The 20,887-nt window shown below is 41.7% G+C and overlaps 1 protein-coding gene across 7 annotated transcripts in view; it reads left to right on the top strand.

The window, feature by feature from the left end:
- add3a (adducin 3 (gamma) a) overlaps positions 1–20,887 on the top strand; it is a 121,386-nt gene that overhangs the window by 65,128 nt on the left and 35,371 nt on the right. For 2 of the 7 annotated variants that reach the window (XM_008410105.3, XM_008409931.3), the window contains exons 1-2: positions 5,055–5,420; positions 13,827–14,079. In XM_008410105.3, the coding sequence (XP_008408327.1) occupies positions 13,885–14,079 (195 nt within the window). In that variant the 5' untranslated portion in view covers positions 5,055–5,420; positions 13,827–13,884. Of the gene's footprint in view, positions 1–5,054; positions 5,421–13,826; positions 14,080–20,887 lie in introns of those variants that run through there. The other 5 variants (XM_008410188.3, XM_008410013.3, XM_017305459.2 and 2 more) reach the window with 3 other exon arrangements.

The following is a 20,887-nucleotide window of genomic DNA, read 5'->3' as shown; positions in this document are numbered from 1 at the left end:
CTCCAGCGTCGCCCTGCTGATTTCTCCGCATGCATGTGACGCCAGTCGAAGAAATCTGCTTCCTTTACGTTGTTAGCAGGTCCCAAATATTGGGAATTAAGACATGTTCATGATATGTTGGCGTGTAAATGTGTTGGTTTTATTACCTCTCCAGGTCCTTCATTGCAAACATGTGGCTGACGTCTTAGTTTAGCTATGGGAGCAAGGTGGGGTTGGGTCAAGTTACAGTTTGGGCTTAGCTGTACCCAGTGCGTAGTGTGTGATGTCTTTATATAAATAGCTGTACAAGTTTGTTGTGTAGGTTTCTTTTTTTTAAGCGGAGGCCTTCTTTAGGAGAAAACCAGTGCTACACTGGGAGGTGTGGTTTGGAAAAGGGAAGAACTCTGACTTGACTGAACTGCAAAACAAGCCAGTATGTTGTCGTCTTTTCACACAAAGCAGCACCTCTAAGTGGCAGCCCATCCATCTCGTCTCCTACACACTATAGATGAGCGACAAACTGAAAAGCCCAGAAGGTTTTAGTACTTCTGTCTCCTGGACCAAGTAAGTTGCTCGCTAAATGGCAAGGCCCATACATCTAGAAAACCAGTGACGGATGAAATCACCTGTCCAGACAAACATAAGTTAAAGCAACTGCTCTATTAAACCTGAGAGTACAATGGGAGAACAGGAACAGGTGTGAAGCAGATCCTGATGGTGGAGTAGTGAGAGAAGAACATTTTGCTTTTTAACAACCAATGATCCCATAATATCCAGTTTATACCAGAAAGCAAGAATATCTGTAATAATTCAAGGTTTCCCCCAGAAAACTTGCTAAGCCTGGTGAAGGGGTTCTGGGGCGGTCATTCATCTTGTTTCTGAGTTAAAAAATGTTTAAAGTTGACTGGAAATTTGAAAATATCTCTTAATAATTATGTGCTATTGAAAGATTGGAATATTGATGCCTGAACACCAACAGTCATCATAACTAAATAATGGCATGTGAAGCCAACTGGCAGATACAGGATCAACTACAAAAGTAGCTTAATTGGTTTCTACTGTCACTGCTATTGGTGTATAAAAATAAATGAACAAAGCTCAGCCTGGTGGGATGGCGAGTAAAGTCTGGTTGCCCGCCAGGCTTATAACACACTGAGGGAATCAATGACTTTGGTGTTTAAACCTAATTAACCAGCTAAAATGAGCTTGTGACCAGTTAAACATAAAGAAAGGAATAACATTTTCATGCTGTCATTTTTCTTTTTCATGCACTGAAATCATATTCAAGATTTCCAAGCTGTGCAGAAACACAGACCTCTGACATCACGGTGATTATCCTAGGATACCTTTAAGTAATGAACCAAAATCCATCTTAAAGCATATAAAACCAAACCAGGATGAAATTCTGTTATTGTCACAAGTTTTCATCCCCAAAACTGAGTAAAACAAAACCAGAGTTCATTCATCTGAACTGAATCAGAGACGGACCTCACCTCCAAAAACGCTGCTTTCCTATCTTCGTTCTGTTTCTTCTTCTTCTTGTGATTTATTTCTTGCATGAGGAATGACACATTCTCACCACTTAGCATGAGGTATGGCAAACGGTGCACTCTGAGGCAGGTTTGAACTGATAACAGAAGTCCAAACAGAGATGTCACAAAACAATGTTAGGTTGTGTGTTGGCAGGTTTTCAGGCTCGGCGTGAATCACCCGGTGGGGCTTATTGCCGTGACGTCTCCTGATGTGTTGATGCAGTTTATCTTGCAGGAGCGAATACAAAAAAAACAACCCTTTATCATTTACGTTATCAGGTGATGCGGTCAGAATGGACTGCGGATATTTATTACCGAAGGCATGCGAACCAAAAAGTTTTTGGCATGAAACCCGACACCTGCTCAAACGTTTGCATAAGTTGGATGGTTTATTCCGTCAAAGCAATGATGATTTCCAAGACAGTTGGAGCTTAAGTATCAGTTTAGTCAGGGGAGCAGTTGATAAATCACTCAACGTGAGTCTTTTTTGAACGTGAGCCAAAGAATATGGGTCATGCTTTTCTAACGGCTTCAGCAGGATTTTTGTTCATCTGCTACTTTCAGTGCTGCTATGTGTTGTTTTTAATGCGTCAAATTGCACTTAAGTCCAAAAATTGCTTCATGATACTTGAGTCTTTTGGTCTCTTTTGGCAACTATTTTTTTCTTATCAACTTGAGTTCATGTGTAGTACAGTTCACGATAAACCTCAAACACAGTTATAGACACATCCTTTCAAAAGATAAAAGGTGAAAATCCCAGATCTTTCCAGATGGTGTGGAAAAGTATTTGCCTCAATACAAATTTTTTCTCTATTCTTTTGCTTTTTTTCCCAATAAGGTTTTAGATAAACGTTCAGACTGAATCCCGTAAATATCAAAAGGCAATTCTCAATTTTCAAGGGTAAAAAGTTTTTCAAGTCAACCTGACCGTGTTTAATAAACAAAATTAAAGTTATTGCCTCCCTTTTATATGAACGACTGAGGCACAGTGTGAGGAGTGGTCCTCTTGCAGTCCAATTCCATCTTCCTCCTGTCCTACAGTGAGAGTCATTATCCTCAATGAGAAAAAAAAACTATAAAAGTATAAAACTCCATTTTATACTTCTCTCAAGTCGTCTTTGGCTTCGTAATCTAAAATAGGTGTGAAGAAATCTGCAAGAGAGCAAGCGCTTTTTATTAGCGCTGTAAAAGTTACTAAATGTAAATTTATCTAAACATGGCCGCCGATGGCTCATAAACTTACAGCCGAACTTTTCTTTGCGCAGCTTTACATAAACGTGAAATGGTGTATGTCCGAGATAGATATTCAAATCAGAGAGCTGTTGAGGTGAATGAGTCAGTGAGTCTGTTTCAAGCAAACAGCAGCACAGTAATTCAGGCCTTGGCTGACAGATTGCTGACAGGTTTTGATTGTTTGGCTCCTCGCACGTACGCGACTTGTGAACTGGATTACAGTCGGTTATTACAAGAGGAAATGCAGACGCCGTGTTTGTCCCACCAGCATGCTGAGCATCGAGCTTCTCCACCGCCGATGGCGATCTGTGCTGCATGATCCACACCTGGGGAGTTCAGCTACTTCTACAGGTTAAGTTCTTCATTTGATTTTTATGAAAAAAGTTTGTAGTTTGTATATAATATTATATCTTGCCACCTCAGTCTAGGTGCTAGTTGGAATTTTTCTAATTATTTTGCACATATTTATGTCACATTTGGAGCTTCGTTGTATTTCACCAACAATGGAATGGTAGATAATATCTCTTGTCACCCTCTTGTGCAGGTTTGACCTACGATACCAATTTTAGAGCATCATTTTAAATATTTATTTATAAATGTTGGCAGTCAGTGATTGTTTATATTGACAGCAGAGGCGATGTCACACGGTGTGTGTATGAGTCAGAGAACGACATACGCAGAACGGAATCTTGCAAACTTAAGACAAAAATGATTACCGAAAGGATATTTTTACCTGTACCTAATAGTCTATGTTAGCAATTAGCACAGTTGGCAAGCAAAAGTCAACCACAGATGCCAGTTGTATTTCCTAAGAAATGTATTTCTTCACCTTAACTCAGATTGCTGAGGTTGAATGTTCAAAAGGTTAAAAAAAAAAAAAGCAGCTTTGCTCTCTCGTCGTTTAGCTCTCTGATTATCTACTGGATGCCTTGTGGTCTCTTGAATAATGAAGAAACCACAGACAGAAATGCAGCTTCTATGCCATAAATTAACCTGTTTAAGGCTTTTCGGCCAGAAATGTGAACTGAGAGTTTTGTGCTCTGCTGAGCAAAGTGCAAGTGGAGCCCCTTGGGTTCCCACCTCGGCTTTGAACTACCATTAGCTGAAGTCAGTGTTGACATACATTTACGTTGACTGCGGTGTGCATTGAGGCATAATCATGCAGCGGATACACAGGATAGCCATCAAACTGCTACTGAACAATTAAAAGTCTGTATCACAGCCTTTCATAGTTTTCTGCTGCACTTCGTTGTGTTGTTTTTACTCAGGAAAATCAGAGATGGCACCAGAGTGTTTTTTTTAGGGGTGTGCCAATAAATCAGCCCTGATTTCCCTGCATTTCTGAAAACTCCATCTGAGTTATGCTGCATGTACAATATCCTGGTTAGTGTTAAATAGTTTACAGATGATTAGCAACTGCTTCTGATAACTTGTCTAAACCTCTTATTCTTCCATTCTGATACCAAAAAACCTGATAACTTTGAGGCCCGTTTCAGGCTGATCCAACTTAAAATCAACTTAAAAACGTCGGATTTCGTTTCTTTTTAGGGTTTTTTTTTAACATGTTTATTTTTAATAACGGTTGCTTCGGCCCTCTTTATGCTTTCCCATGCGATAACATAAACTAAACTTAACTTCAGGTGTTCAGCTGATAAGTGTAGGGTTGTGTATAACTTGTAAGGGTAAGTGGCAATTTGTGACATTAACAAAAATTAACAGGCTAATCATGCATTTGATGTCTGACCTTCAAGCTGATGCTCACAAGGTTTTTGACCTTTGACTGTGAACGTGTGTCATCTCGTTTAGAACAGCCAAGCGGCTCTGAATGTGTGTCTATCGGCGAGTCGGATAAACCTGCTTTAGAGTAGCAGACGCAGCAGTAAAAGGCATCCAGTTGCTTCTGCTGCAGCAGGTTGTGTGGCTCGTAAACACTGACCTTTAGTACAGTTGCCCAGAAGGGGGGCGGAGGGGCCAAATGGGGGTGTGGGAGAGGGATGTGAAGACGGAGACCGACAGCAGCGATTGTGGAATGTGGGAGACGAATCAGAGCGGGAATAGATCAACAGGGGAAAAAAGTGTTGAAAAAATCCAGTGTAGTAGAGAGAGAGAGAGAGAGAGAGAGGGAGAGCAGGCAGCAGAGGAGGAGGGGTGATTAGTGTGTGAGCTTGAGCTCTGATTGGTCTGTATATGTGTGTGTTAGAGCTCTGTGTGTGTGTGTGTGTGTACCTCTAGGCCAGTGGGCGGGGGATTAAGCCCGCATCACGTGGTTCCTTTAGCTTCTTTTCCACACACAAAACACGCACACACTCAGACAGACCTCTCTCTCTCTCTCTCACACACTCACAGCTGTTTATACTTCTCTTTCCGATGAGCAGCGGAGCCGTCGGAGAGCACAGGCTGCAGGAGTCCGGAGGAATCGGCGGCTCCACCGGAGAGCATCTGTACGGGAAAAATCTGGACGACTAGTTTTGATTTTTTAACATTTTTTCTGATCAACTACACGGCTTTCGCTCTCTTTATCATCCCGCTCTTCCTTCTTCTTGTGTATGTCCGTCCCGGCTGCTCCGTTGGAATCTGGAGTACAGGCGCGGGATCAGCAGCAGCAGAGTGAAAACAGAGACATGAGTTTCTGCTGCCCGCTTTCTCCCGTTCACTGACAGAAGAGGGAAACGCAAGGTTGGTCGGGCTCCGGGTTACAAGTTTAAACGTCTCTCTTTCTGTGTCAGTGCACCTGATTTAACCTTTGTACTTCCTTTTGTGTTGTGATCACACAATCAGCACTCCTCCATGCCCGTTGCGTTTTGCAGAAAGTCCATCTCTCCGTCTGCCAGCTGCCCGGCCGGCGACTTGAACCGACCTCTGGTTGTAGTTTTGGGGTGAATTCCATGTTGCCATCACGTTCTCGGAGAGAAACACTCCTGCTCCATAAACGCGCTTAGCAGTCACAGTGCAGTGAGTGTGAGCGCCAGTGGAGATTAGCCCTGATTATTATCTCTCATGTGAAGCTCTGGAGGTTGTCTGGAAGGAAGATGGAGCTGCTGCACTGAGAGTTTGGTCATCATTTAAAACAGAAAAACAAAAATAGATGGAACGCTGCTTAAATGAAACATTTGTACGAGAACCAGATGCAGCTCCGCAACCCCTAACCAAATGTTTCATTGCACCAGAGGAAAACAAACTTTCGTCACGTTACGTTGACGCCGCCGCATCGCGTAAGCTCGAGTGTTTGGCGCGCTCGCTTCCCTCGCAGTTTTCCCGCTTGGATCCGTCATGCAGGCATGTTTAGGCAGGGAGATCAACCTTACTTCCCCCTTGAATTTCAATCGGCTTCAGTTCACGTCAGTCCTGCTTTCTGCGTGGATTTAACTAGCAAAGTAAAGATTTGTTTCCAGCTGGTGACAGAACCCAAAAGGGTGGCTTCGTCTATTTATAGGGAGACACAGGCAGGCCGGCTTTGAAGATACGAGGGTTGCGTGTGTGTGCGTGTGTGTGTGTGTGCACGTGTGTGTGTGTGTGCGCGCGTGTGCGTGTGTGTGTGTGTGTGTGTGTGTGTGTGTCAGTGATGGAGAGATGGAGGGTGTTGGTTGATGCCTTTCTCAGTGGCGTTTGCAGCTACCTGAAATGTCATCATGGGTTCTAGTTGTTTGTGCATTTCTTACAGCACAGTCAGAAACGCCACAGATGTTGATTTAAAAAGGAAAAAGTGACCCAGTGGTGCAGCAGATGGTGCCGTACAGCGGTAACTTTCCAGATGAGGAGGTTATCTTGCGATGAATGTAAATAGCTAGTGTGTGGGTCCAAATCAGCGGATCGTATCTTCTGGTTCCTGTCCTGTCAGTACAGCGCAATGGTTGAGAGACACACAACAGGAGTGTGAGGTAGATAGAGATTGAGGGCAGAACTATTTCTGTCAGCTGAAATGACGACGGAAAATTGGTAGCAGCCATGCATCAACTGGGTGTAACTTCTCTGCTTTTGTTTAGTTCATCTGCACCACCCCAGTGAGATTAAAAAAAACACAAAAAAAAACATGAAAAAATGATTTAATTTGTTTAAAAAGAGTGAAGTGCTCTAAAACAACCAAAGGTTTTGGTAAAGTAAGAATCACCGTCTCTGTTGGTGAAGCCGTTCATCTTGCAGGTTTGATTGATGTCGCACTACAAAAACAGAAAATCTTACCAAGTTTGTTTTGGTCTGGTTTCTGCTGCAAATATCTTGGTTTCATTTTATTTCAAGTACAACTTACAAGAGACTTACAAGAGTTCTTGATCTATTGGCAGATTATTACACTTATAACAAGACATTTTTCAGAGCTTATAAATTAATCTCTGCCTATTGACCAAGAACTTTTTCATCCATATTGAGGTATTATTTACTTGAAACAGGCCTCTATATCGTGCAGTGAGAGTGAGACAACTGTGAATGTGGTATTTAGATTCAAATATAACATCTACTTGTGTTTTAGCAAAAGAGAAAAGCAACAGTTAAAACTACTGCCTCATCAATAATCAAACATATTTATTACAGTACGATATATAGTTTCAGTGGAACCAAAATGAAGTTTGAAGTTGTTGGCTAATAGTTTTCTAAGAGTTGTTAAGTTGTATTTTTCATGCTTATGCAATATTTAGCCAGTAGGTCAGAGTCTCACACCACTCACAAATGACAATACCAAAAATGCTAAAGGTCACACAGACGGTGAAGAACAGCTTAGAAAGAGAGGACAGAAGAAAATGGGCATAAATCGAACCTGATATCGCCATGGTGAGGTTTTCTGACATAGTGCAGCTCTGGTTAAGACGGTGCAAATTGAATCGGCAAGATACGGCTCTGTTGTTTAATTGAATGTGCTTCTAATGTAATAATGTATAACGTGTGTAGTGAAGCAGAGTTGGACATCATAAGCACCCATGTTTGTGACTGGCTGACCGCAAATATCTCAATTCAAAGAAATATGCCTTTGTTGCAACCGTGGGAAAAAGGGGAAAAATAAAATCTCTGCCATCTTTCATCCAGCTGTCTGGCAGTGCACAGCCACATGTGGAGGAGGGGCAGCTCTCTATGCTCCACATAGGGGAGAAAACTCTGGCCGGAGTTCAGGAAAGCAGAATGTACTTATCAGAGAGTTGAATAAACGGATATATGGAAGTAAAACGCATTAGTCAAAGTGAAACGTTAATAATTTCTGGCCGTCAGTGAAGGTTCCTCTGAATGAATCACTTCTGTTTATTTGCACTGAAGTAGTGGCTGATGCACCAGACTGGAAGACTCGGTCTGCATGGGGCGACTGTCGTCCAGATATGTGCAGGCTGCCCCTGTAACACAGAACGTTGCCCCCTTGAGGCAAAGCCTGATGATGACAGCTGATGTGTCCTGATCATGAGGAATAACAGGCCAGGTGTTTCCCTGTTCTACTTTAGTTCTACTTTATTTTAACAACATATTTTGCCTTAGTTGTGTATTTTCATATATTGTGAATCTTTTGCCATACTTCCTAGGAGTTACCCCATGTTTTTTTGTTTTGTTTTTACTGAGTGTGCAGGACAGTCACATCTTGAAGAACTCTGTTTTTAGGGCCCTTTTTCTTTCCCTGTTTCCATCCCAGCATAAACGCATTCCCAGAAGAAATGAAGCATGTGTTGCGTAATTGTTCAGCGATTGGTGCGAATGACATTAGTGTTTCTTGATCTAGTGTTGCACATCTGTGGAGAGACATGCTAACATTGGCTCCAACAGTTCAGCCATATTTGTCCAATAAGACGAAGAGGAAACATGAGGCAGGTTGGGCAATTTGCACTAAGTAAAAGTTGATTTTCTTTTAAAGTAGCAGTGAAGGCACAAAATAGCATCATAGACATTGACAAGAAAATAGAGATTAGCTCTTGTTATTAACTCTAATGTGCAGCTTTGGAGGTTGTTTGGAAGTAAATGGTTATGGTCAACAACAGCATCAAGGTGTCTGCTTTGTGATGTAATCTGTATTGTTGTCTGGTTTTAATGTCACCTCAGAATTTACGTAACCTCTGCGAATGGAAACAGATCAACCTTTATGGCTAGGAAGGCATAAAGTTACATTGGCTCTCCATTTTTTCCATACATCTGTTTGGTCCATCAATGCATTTTAGTGGAAAGATTGTCTAAAAGATCAAGTCACTAATACAAACCGTATGGAGTAAAAACACATCCTTTAAATTAAACAAAAAAGCTTTTTTCACATTCACACGATAGAATGTCACGTGCTAGATTAAATCCGACATTTATATTGGAAATTGGTTTTTAGATGATCGATTTTCGCTTAAAAGATAATTTAATGAATCACTCAATTGTGAAGGAAAATTACTCTTAGCTGTCTTACATTAACACTTGTTTTTTGTTTAAACTGGTAATGAAAAACCTTGAATTTTCACCCAACGACAGAAACTAGTCATGCTGGGTTTTTTATTTTTTATTTGAATCCATCTGTGGTTCAAAGTAAATGTGGAAGACGAGGAGGTCTTGTTTTGTTTGCGTCACTCTCATGGTGTGTTCAGCAGAAAGGGTTACTGAGGGTCACGGGGTGAGAGGTGGGGGGTAACCTTGCCTGGGGCTCCAGTCGCTCTCCAGCGCCCTTCAGTAAACACGGCCTGCCTCATCTATCAGCCGCACATCTGCGAAGTTCAGATCGATTCCCGTCCAGTAATGTCCGCCAGTGTCAACGGGCCGTTGTGTCTGTAGCTCCCAGTAGGTTACAGAGTTTATTTTGATCGAGAGAGAACAGTCTTTGTGTGCTTTGTGCAAATGAACCAAACACCTGCGGTGGTGTGGGAAACACAAACAAAACCAAAATGCAGCAAAGAACTTTCCACCTCAACTCAGAGACATTCAATATTTCCTGGATTTGGAAATACAATTATCTATTGACTGGCACATTGGGAGGTGGGAGTTTATACGTGCGTGTGCGTGCATTTGTTTGTAATACCTTGTGGGGACCATTTTCCTGACACTACATTGTGGGGGCCACTGCCCCTTGTCAGGGGTCAGATTTAGGACTAAGGTGTGAATTGAGTTTTGGTTAGTGTTAGGGTTCGGCATGTAATGGTTAAGGTTAGGATAAGGTTATGGTTTAGACTGTCGAAAAGAACGGAAGTCAATAGAAAGTCCCCACAAAGATAGCGACGTAAATGTGTGTGCGTGTGTGTGTGGGTGGGTGGGTGGGAGTTGAGTGTGAGTCGGGGATGTTACTTTATTTTGGTGAGGCTCCAACTGTTGCATTCAGCCATGCAAGAATCCCACTCATGCAGCAAATTTAAAGCCTGGGCTTTTCCTGTCAGACGTTTTACAAAGTATTCTGAGTACATTTTACTTTTACCTTTTTAAAAAGTTTTTTTTTTTTTTCTTTTTTTTTTTTGCTCACTTTTGGCTTTGATTTATCTTAAGATGACACCAGCAGATCAAAAAAAATCCCAGATATACTCTCTTAAATCACCCACTTCAGGTTGTATTTTTTGTTGCTTTGGTTTAGTTTTTTTGTTTTTACTGTATTATATTCTGTTCATGTGAGTCCTCTGTTAGCAGAGCGCTGCTGGAAGGACGATGAATTCTGCATCGGGTTACATAACCCCATTCTCCCCAGCTGCCTTCGATTACAGAGGGATTTCTTGTGAGGTCTTTTATTCATTTCTGTGGTATAAGTCAGTAGAAGAAGGTTAAAAAGTACAATGTTTCCCATTTTCCTAGTTTATGTTTAGAAGTAAAAACCACTTAGGTCGCAATGGGTGTTGAACAAGTTGTGGCTCAAGGCCCCTTGTGTGTGCAGATTCTACATCCATGAGTGAGAGGACGGTAGATATTTTTCTATTTGTGTGTTACGTCAGTATGTACTAAGTCCACCTAGAAGGTTTTAGCTGGGTTTCTTTTTTGCTAAACAAAGGTTTTGTCACCTTTTTGTTGAAAAGTTTTTTTTTGAAGCTTCCACATTTTGACAGATGTGAAGTTTGTGAATAACTTTTGAAGTTTTACATTTTCTCCAAAAGAAAAGTACAGTGAGATGTGTTGACCTTCAAACTCTGAGTCAGTTCTCTGTTGAGGCATCTTTCATGGTCTTTTATGGTTTGTTGTTTTGGTAGAGATATTCCACAAAGGTTTTCCACATATATCTGAATGTTTGACCATTCTTCTTTGCAAAATAATTAAAGCTTTGTCAGACCGGATGGGGAGAGCCTGCAAACGATACTTGAAAATTCATTTGTCACAATAACACATTTTGCTGGACGATAAATTGTTCCAGAAATTATTGCGATAAACAATAATATTGTTGTTTTAAGATCATTTTCAAATATTATATAGATAATGGCATAACAACGCAAGTTCACCCTCTTGAAGACCAGCAAACTTTAATTTAGTAAATAACACTTAAGACTGGAAGAGGAATATGTTTTAATGATCCAAAATAACACAACAACCAAGAATAATAAATAAAACTGTCATCCTACTGGAAGGTGAACATCCACCCCAGTTTCATTTTGTCTTTTTGCAGCTTTCCTGTCCCTACTGAAGAAAGGCGTCCCCACAGCATGATGCTGCCACCACTATGGGTCTTTGGAGGTTTGAGTTATTTGGATAATCATCAGTTTTCCTTCACGCACATGAAACTTCAATTTTAGTCTTGCCTGATTTCTTTAAATGGGACAAAATGGCAGCAAAAAACAAAACAAAAAAAACTGATTGATTTAAAGTTGTCATGTTAAAATATTTGGTCATAAATATGTTGAATATTATCACAGACTCTTATCGGTTATGCAAATAAAGTCTTGTAAAAACATAGCCTGGGAGAGTCGACGTTTCTCCACGTGGGAGGGTTTATTTTGTGTCAGAGCGAAGCCTCTGCTCCACTGGCTGAGCTGCGTGTTGCTTGGCTAATCCTGACCGTCTCTGTAAGTGGCATTTGACCGGAATGAGCAGCTTAGTGGCATCTGTCAAACCGAATAACTCCCCCCTTTTACCTTCCTCCCACCTACTGAGGTGACAGCAGTGAGGCTGTAGACCAGTGAAGGAGTCACTTGTGGAAGAGCGAGGACCAAATTGCGACCACGTCGGGTTTCTAAGGAGAGGAATCAGTGGGATCTGCTTCTTTAATTCTTTCCTGCTTTCCTTCTTCTACAAACCATCTGGCAGCGTTCTTCTTAGCTCCACCTCTTCCTAATTCACTACCTGATTACTAACAGAAGCCATCGACTCCTGGACAACCCTTTTTTTTTTTTTTTTTTTTTTTTAGATTTTCTATTCTCTTTGTTATTTTCCTTTTGGCAAAGCTACAAAGCCTTTCTCTTTTTTTTTAACTAACTTGCAGCAACTCGTGCATCCTGCAGAGTACTTGTTGTTATGCCAGCTGACCTGAGAATGAACGGTGGGAGTAGACCAGCTCCCAAACTGGTCAAGGCCTGCACGTTCTCCCCTCTGAATGACCTGCACGTACCGGTGACGTGTGTGTGCGTGTCCATGTGTGTGCGCGGAACAAAACCTCCGCTGTCGGGACGCAGCATCGACACAATGAAACGTACCTCTCTGAGGGCCGATAAAAGGGCCTGTCCCCTTCCTGTTTGACGAGCGCACAGCGATGCTGTTTGTCTCATCTGCCAATGACAGACGAGTCATTATCTTGTTGGCTGTTAAATCTGATTCTCCTATGCCTGGAGTTTTCCATTACTCTGGGCAGGGCTGGGCTGCAGCACTGCAAAACTACAAAATCTGAAAAAGTATTTTTGGTCTGCTTTCTATTGCAAATATCTTAACACACTTGACATAAGACAAAACTAACCAACACCTTTTCAGGAAGGTGTAGGAGCTTGTTTTAAGTAGATAATTCCTTAATATCGATGAAAAAGTATTAGTTCCACTGGCAGATTAATTCACTTATAACTGTGCATATTTCCTGTGCTATAAGTATTTCACTTGTAAGTATTTCATGAATAACATGGGAAAAATGTCTTGTTACAAGTGAAATAATCCGACAGTGGAACCAACACTAGAATTATTTACTTGAAAAGTTTCTATATCTTGCCGAAAAGTTCCTTGTAAGTTAGTTATGTCCTATTGTAAGTGTAATAAGATATTTATGCTAGAAAATAGGCGAAAATACTTAGTATTTTTACAGTGAACGTTTTATTTGAAAGCATTATAGAGGTAAGATGAGGCATCTGGAATTATAGTTGGTTGTAAATGTTTGGTCAATTTGGGAAACAAAGTGTTGCTTTATGATTTATAGAAATGTAATACCTTCATTCATTCCTGAAACATTTGTGTTTTGTTTTGATTGCATGTTACAGATCAACACAAAGTTGCTGAAAAGTTGGGGTTCGCCGATTGCTGTTTTCTGGCCGACCACTGATATTTGAAAATCCTGACTTGTCAATTCTGATTTTGGCCAATACGTTTTTTTTTTCTTTTTCTTTTGTCTGAAAAGTCCCTTAAAATAGTGACAAAGTCTTTAATTTGGCAACAACAGGATGACAGATGGAAGAACCTGTAAACAGCAAAAGTGCCAGTCATGCATTCACCAAATCTGTACTTTGTAGAGGAACGTGATGAGAAAAACCTGCTGCAAACACTAGAAAATCCCCAAAAAGTTGTACAGCTGCAGTTACAGGAAAAGCTCATTCTAAGTAATGGTACAGGCGACTACATTTATGTAAGCTGTAAATTTGTGAATTCTGTGTACTGTTAGCAATTTGGAAAATTCACAGAAAAGCTCCTCAAAAATGCACAGAATTTTCAGATTTTAACTTGACGAAATGTGGAAAGGTTCAAGGGCCTGAAAAATGTTTGTCGATCACTCTCAGTTGCTCGCCACTATGAAGTCTTTGCACTAGAAATAAAGAAGCAAAGAAATGAACTTAGGAAAATACACTCTGGCACATTTTCTCCTTTGCATTTTACTCCCAGCAAACAAATCTCTGAACCGTTCCGACGGCAGGATTTGCAATCCAACATTGCTGTAGTTCTGTTCTTCTCACCTCGGCTGCTTTGCTCCGACAGAACCGACAGCTTGTCATCTTTGAGGTAAACGAAAGCATCTTCTTAAATGTCCCTCCCTTTGGCTTTCAGGTAAACGGGTCGAAGCGGCAGCCATAGACGAAGAGGCGAAGGCGAAGGCGAAGCAGTCATGAGCGCGGACGGCCATCAGGCGGTGGTGACCACTCCTCCGCCGCCCAGCGGGGGCACCAAGGAGCGCTACTTTGACCGGATCAACGTCAACGACCCAGAGTACATCAGAGCCAGGAACATGTCGCCGGACCTCCGGCAGGACTTTAACGTTCTGGAGCAGAAGAAACGCGTCACACAGATACTACAGAGCCCAGTAAGTGCAAAGCAGGAAACACGGACAAGTCCGTCCAATGTATTTTATAGCGATTATATAATCAGACAAAGACAAATGTTAGGGTGGCACCAATAAATTGGACCCAAATTCCTTATTTTTGGGAGATCAGAACAACATCAGCTAAGTGGTTGTTTGCTGGGTCAGACCCCCATGGCTTGTTTTGGCTTTACAACCAAAGCCGTCGGGCTTAAAGGCCTCTGATGCGTCGCGTCATGTAGTTCAGAAAGCTGTGATAAAAACACTTCTAATGTGATGCCTGCTCATTAAAAGCCTTATGTCGTCATGTCGGCCCCACGTGAATTTTATTGTGGCGGGGAAACATGGAAGCTCACGCTGAAGCTGTGATTAATTATTAAGGAAATGGACTGGAATGATTCGGCTGCCACAGATGTTTTACTTGGTGGGATTTGTGTTCCCTGCCCGTGTCTGTGTGCTTCAAAGTCCTCCGTTGAGCCAACTACTAGCCTTCAGGAATAAACATTAGGGTGAAAGTATTTATTTAATACTGGCTGAAGGTTATTCAGAGCATTGTGAAATCTGAAATACAGTCTGTGAAATGTAGTTGAGCTAAGCTAAAATTGCAACGAAATGTTTTTTAGTGCTTTCCCACTTTCTTTACCAGTTTAACCTCCAAACTGCAGGCGGAGGCGACTTTTAAGTTGTCAGAAAATAAAACCGTTCGCCCCGCCCGCTAATACTCCAGTAATCACTTCTCATTTTCTCCCACTGTTCGGTTACTCTGCCCCAATCAAGACATGTCTCAATCAGTCCCAGCAGCGACTGCATCACTAGCGCCTGTGTGCAACTGCGTGTGTTGATGTTGAGAAACTGGCAGCAGAATCACAGCAGTCAGTGGTTCGCTGAAGCCACATTGCAACCACCAGCCGAGGCGGCACGCCCTCGCTCAGCCTCGCTGTCGAAGCTCTGACTGCTCAAGTCTGGTCGTGTTTTCTCATAATTATTTCACTTTCTGATTGGAAGTATGAGCAAACACAATGAATGTTGTTTTCTTTAGCCTCTGGCGTGGCATTAGTCAGGCTACTGCCTTCCTACGCATTTGTGATCCATTCTAATATCTCTTCAATGCTGATGAAGTGTAGTCAGATCAAAACCAGACCCCTTTTCTAGGCTTTGCTTCATTTAGAGGGTCTGGACCCTCGGCTGTTGAGAAATGATTGCTCACTGGAGACGTCTACTCTGTTGAACTTTTAAGTTTTACCCAATCGCTAACGTTTAGCTGTGACGTTTGTAATGCGCCAGTTTGACGCTATGAAGCTTACCGGAAAACGTCTGGGTTGTAAGCAACTGTCCTCCGATGCAAAGAGATAAGTGCTGAGCCGAATAAAGATGGCGGTTAATGTTAATTCAGTGTTTGAAAGCGTGGCCAAAACAGACTGAACGGCTTTGTTCACTTCCACTGCCATTCAAAAAACTAAAACGGCGCAGAAAGTTCACCGTTCACAACTTCCTCTGTTCACCCATTGGCCGGGTAATCCAAGCAAGTGGGAGAAAGGCCAGATGAAGCAGCGAAGGGAAATTTTAATCAAGTGGAATTGCGCATGAAGGCAATGGCCGGGCTAATTGAAGAGGATTTCTTCAGTAGATTTTCTATCAGCCAACACAAGTTGTGAACGATGATGTTGATGTCCTGCACTGCTCTAGAATGGTAGTCTGCCTGCAGTTTTAGTAGGAAGTGAACAAAGCCGTTCAATCCATGTTCCAAATATTAAATTAACTTTAACAGCAATCTGGTTCAGCTCAGCACATCCCTCTTCGTAGTGGAGGATGGATGTTTACAGTACAAGCAACTTCCACAAAGCTTCATAGTGTCGAACTGGCGCATCACGGTCAAATGTTACCCAATGGATATGGAAGAAGTCGTTTCTCAACAGCTAATAGTCCAGACCCCCTGTATGAAGCGAAGCATAGAACAATTTGCCGGTTTTCACCAGGCTGGCGTGGAATCATTAAGACATAACGTTGTTTTCCAAACTAAATTATGGTTTTGCGGGTAGAGACTTACAGCTGTTGTCACAACTGACAAACGTTCGTCGAACTTTTGAAATCTGCTTCCCTTTCATTTGCCTTTTTGAATTTCTTAATCCTTGCATCTCATCACTCTTAAATCAGCCCATTTGTCCTTATGTATTGTGACATGTTCTCATAAACACAGCAGACCATTATACTGCTCTGTGCGGCGCCCTTTGAACAGGTGCTTGGACATTTTACAACACACCCACCATCCTGGATATTTGCTCTGCAGTATTGACTTAAGGCTCGTCTCTCACTGACGAGCGCGTAACCCTGCAGAGCTGGACAGAGGTGGAAGGTGTGTTTGTTTGTATGCATAGTTCTAGTGATGTACTTTGAATAGCGCCAGGGACAGATTTACGGCTGTGAGATAAGAACTGCCGCTGAATGTGGAGTGCTGCACGTCATAAAAAGCACAAACAAAGATGCGGTGTCTTGCTAAAGTATTCACAACCCTTGCACACTTTATACGCTTTATTTTGATACATTTAAATTTGAGAAGTGTGGCACGCATTTGCAAGTCAATAATTAGTAGAAATATCTCTCGCTGACGTTGCTCTTTCGTTTCACCTTTTTCCATTTTCCATTGCGATGCAGCTGAGGCGCATTCATCTTTAACGTGGATCATCTTTATACATCAATTGTCAAAGCTTAACACAGATTTATTAGTTGAATTTAGATTCTGACTTTGACTAGGCCATTCTAGCGTATGAATATAATTTGATCTGAGCCATTCCGGTGTAGATCTGGTTGAATGTTTAGCGTTGTTGTCCATCTGGAGGGAAAACCTCTATGTAGCCCCAAGTCTTTTGGCCTGACTGGATGTTTGCGTTTACCCGTTCTTGCTCTGACTTTAAAACGTAATTGCCTCTCTGCACATGCTCAGTGTGGTTTCCTTGGCATTCACTGTCTGCCTTCGCAGTCTTAAAGGGAAAGAGCACCTTCCCCCACTGCAGGTTTTCCCCCTTCACTCCCTGCTGATGCACCTGGCATGCAGCAGAGCGAGCAGCCGGGTTCATGCAAGGGCGCCGCCCTGAGCAGACAGTTTGCTGCAGGACGCTGCTGTGAAGTTATTGATTACCTGTCTGGTCGACCGTCAATAAAATGTCTAGCAAAGCAACCGCCTTCCATCCTTTATCAGTAGCAGAATGGAGTAGGAATCTCCCTTATCGTGCCACGGTGGGGAAATTCAGGTGCGACATGAGGCATGTAGATTTACACAAAAATAAATATATATATATATAAACAAAGTTAAGAACTGTATACTGTACAGAAAGGGCTAAATTACACCATAAAATATTGTGCTGCTATTAAAAATGGCGTGCTTCAATCCATAATTCTGACTTCTTTTTTTTTAGGCAGAGCTACTCTGCTGGTGATTTATGTGAATCTTTGATTCCTAAAGATGCTGCAGAAATGAAAATCAAACCTACGCAGCACAGCCGTGTTTCACTATCTTTAATGTCGACAGCTTCATAGTTAGATATGAAGTAAACATATTACAGCATAAGTCTGTTTCAGTGTAGATTTACAAACATCATTACTTCCATATGAGTGATGTGTGAAGCTTTTAGTTTCCATGAGGGTTTCCTTTATGTTTTCAGTTGTCTTGTCTTGGCAGCTCAAATCAGGGGTCTGCAACCTGTGGCTCTTAGAAACCAAAAGGGAAATGTTTTTGATTATAGATGCAACAAGAAATTGACATTTTAGGAGTTTTTAATGGGAGTTTTAATGCAAAATCAGCATTAAACATCTACAAGAAGCTTTTTAAAAGTAACTAGCTTCAACTGGTGCTACCTGTTTGTTGTCATTTTCCATATTTATAGAACATAAGCTACAAAATGATTAATAGAAGAATCTGTCTTAGCTTGGATTCTATACAAGCTAATGATTTTACAAGGGTGAATGAATACTTATAGCAGTATATTGTATGCTGGGGCTGCAGACTGTGAGCAGTATGCTAATAAAGAAACAATGAAAAGTTATGTTTTATATTTTTCCTCTGTTTTTTATTTTTTCTCCCCAGAATTTGCCTTTTGGTCTCATCAGCTCTAACTCAGCCATTTGATGGTTAGCTGCCGTCATTATCCACAGCTGCAGCTCAGCGGGTTCCTGTTTGTTGTTTTGCCTGCGTGGTCACACACTGCTTTGTGCGTTTCTTTTTTTTTCGTCTTTTTTCTGCTCCGTGTGGTTTTGGACGTGATTCAAACCGATATCAGACACCAGTGAACAGGTGGCTCCCTGCAGTGGCTTCGCAGAAAGACCCTCTGGTCTCTTTTTCAATATTCAGACACAACAGTGACTTGTGTGACACCGGCTGGACGCGGCTTTATGTCTGTTCCTCCATGTTTCCTGTGTTGTAGGAAGAGCAGTGCGTCATCGGCCAGATTTCCTCTCCTTTCGTTTTCCACCCGTCCTTTTCTCTGTTTGTTTCCGCTGTCGTTTTATGCTTCTGCTGGCGGTCGCAGATTACACGTTGCGACCGATCAGACGCCGGGTTTTATTTTGAGCCCAACCAGTTGTAGCTCAGGCGGGACTGGCTGAATTCTGAAGACTTCATTCACTCCTCTCCTATTTGCACCTGTGTTTACTTTTTAGAAATCACAGGCTAGAGATAAACTCTGAGTTTCTTTTGTTGGGGAAATTATTTGGTGTGTGTTCAGCAGCAACACCTCAAACTGCCGTGGAGTTTAAGGTGAAAGAAAATCCGTCTCTGATTGCAAGAAACACACAGAGCCTTGGAAAGGTATTCACATGTCCTGAGCTTCAAACTTCATTGTGTTTTAATTGTGTTTTTTTGTGACGGACCAATACAGAGTTATGTATAATTGTGAAGTCAAATTGGTATTTATTTTCATTTCACAAATGAACTGAGCATCATTTTTCAAGTTTTGCCACAGATTTTTAATTGGTTTTTGGTTTGGGCTTTGACTGGACCATTCCAACACATTAACACGACTCAGCCAATTGTAGCTCTATCTGAAACGGCTGTCTAAATTACACACAGGGGAATTTTATTCACTAATTTAGTGACTTCTGAAGGACAATAGACTGGACTGCCGTATCTAAAGGAATTTGGGTGATCGTGGCTCAGTGGGTGGAATATCTGAACTGCAACAGAAAGTTGAGGGCCTTGATTCCTGCCGCATGTCGATGTGCCTCTGGGCAAGGCGCTCAACCTACGTTTACTTATCTGCTTGAATGTGTGCGTGCTTGAGTGTGAATGGACGAGTGTGGCTGCAGCGTACAGCATTTTCCATGGCAAGTATAACTGGAAAAGCTGGTCATACATGCCATACTAATTCAGTCCATTTACCACTTCACTTTCCATCATTCTCCTCTTTGTGTTGGTCTGTTTACCACATTGATATGCGATCAAATGCATTCTCATGCATCCTTAAAACGTTTTAGATTTGCGTCTAGAATAAGGCCTTAAAAATCTTATATTTTTTGTTAAAAAGGAAGTTGACCCCACAAGTTTCAACTCAGCTGGGTCACTCTGAGGTTTTTTGTTGTTTCGGGAACTGACGGTCTGACGACGGGACACTTCCCCGCTGTCCGACCGTGACATTTGATCATCGCACTAAGACTGCAGCAGGGTTATGTGCGTTACTCACAGGCCTTAAATTTTGTCGTGTCAAGACTATTTAAAAGTTTTGGGGGTTTTTATAGGGACTTTCTTTCAGGCATAAGGTTGTGGCGTATTGTGACTCGAGTCAGTTGAAGCTCCCACTAATTAGCTGCTATTTTACCCTAGCTAGCTAGCCTTTTTGTGTCTCTCATGGGTAGGAGCAAATTTATCACCAGTTGGTGGCACCTTCCTCTTTATACGGTGGAAGGTGGACAAGTTGAATTTACTGGAAGTAACGTCTTACATTGCTTAGGAACTTTTAAAGATATGTGATCAATAAAGTTTAGATGCATTAACGCCTTTTGTTTTACTTTGTGAAATGATAAACAAGTCATTTTTCTTCTGCACTTCCACATTATCAATATTCTGGTAATCATTCTGTTATTTAATCTTACTTCCTGCTAAACACGAAACATTTCTGGCATCAAGGTAAAAGTCAGAAAGTGGTCTCTCCAGATTGCATCTGTAAGCAACTGGTCTGAATGACATACACATAATGAAATGTGCCTGGAGGTCTTTTATGAGGCTCTCTTACGTGGTGATCTGTTACACAAAAGATTTTCATGCACACGAGTTCATAAAAACAGACTTTATTTGGTGCAGAGACGTATGATGTCACCGTTGCTAAATCAGGGTATTAATGTGTTTTTGTTTTGTTCTGCAGAAAGCCTCTCTCTGCGTTTGTCTTCAGTGGCTTGAGTTTACCATAACTGGGACCGGGGAGGGTAAAAGCCCATCACGAGCACCAGATTAAATTTAGATGAAATTGAATTGGACTTGTTCCTCCACATGCTGCTTCTATTTTAAGCACCCTCGCTCATCCTGCTTTTATTTCTCTCTCTGTCTCTCTCTCTCGTTCCTTTTCTTTGTCTTTACATCCAAAGCTCACGGTGCAGTTTGTTCTTTGTCCAGTGAAAGTGATTTAGTGATTTCCCCCGCATTTGCACTTGTTACTGCGGTACCCCACATGTTCCACGGATCACAAGCGGATAATTTATGGCACTTGGATGATCTCCGCTGAGGATCCCCACGTGTGAAGGAAATGTCTCAAGTGTGGTTCGCTGTGTTTTCCCATGTTCTCTGTTGAGTCCTAAAGTTCTAGTTTGATAGAACTTCAGTGGTTGA

The sequence above is a fragment of the Poecilia reticulata genome, chromosome 1 (genome assembly GCF_904066995.2).
Source record: "Poecilia reticulata chromosome 1, P_reticulata-male-v2, whole genome shotgun sequence".
Lineage (NCBI taxonomy): Eukaryota > Metazoa > Chordata > Actinopteri > Cyprinodontiformes > Poeciliidae > Poecilia > Poecilia reticulata.
Note: the sequence above shows the minus strand (reverse complement) of the source record. Positions and strands in the feature narration are given on the sequence as shown.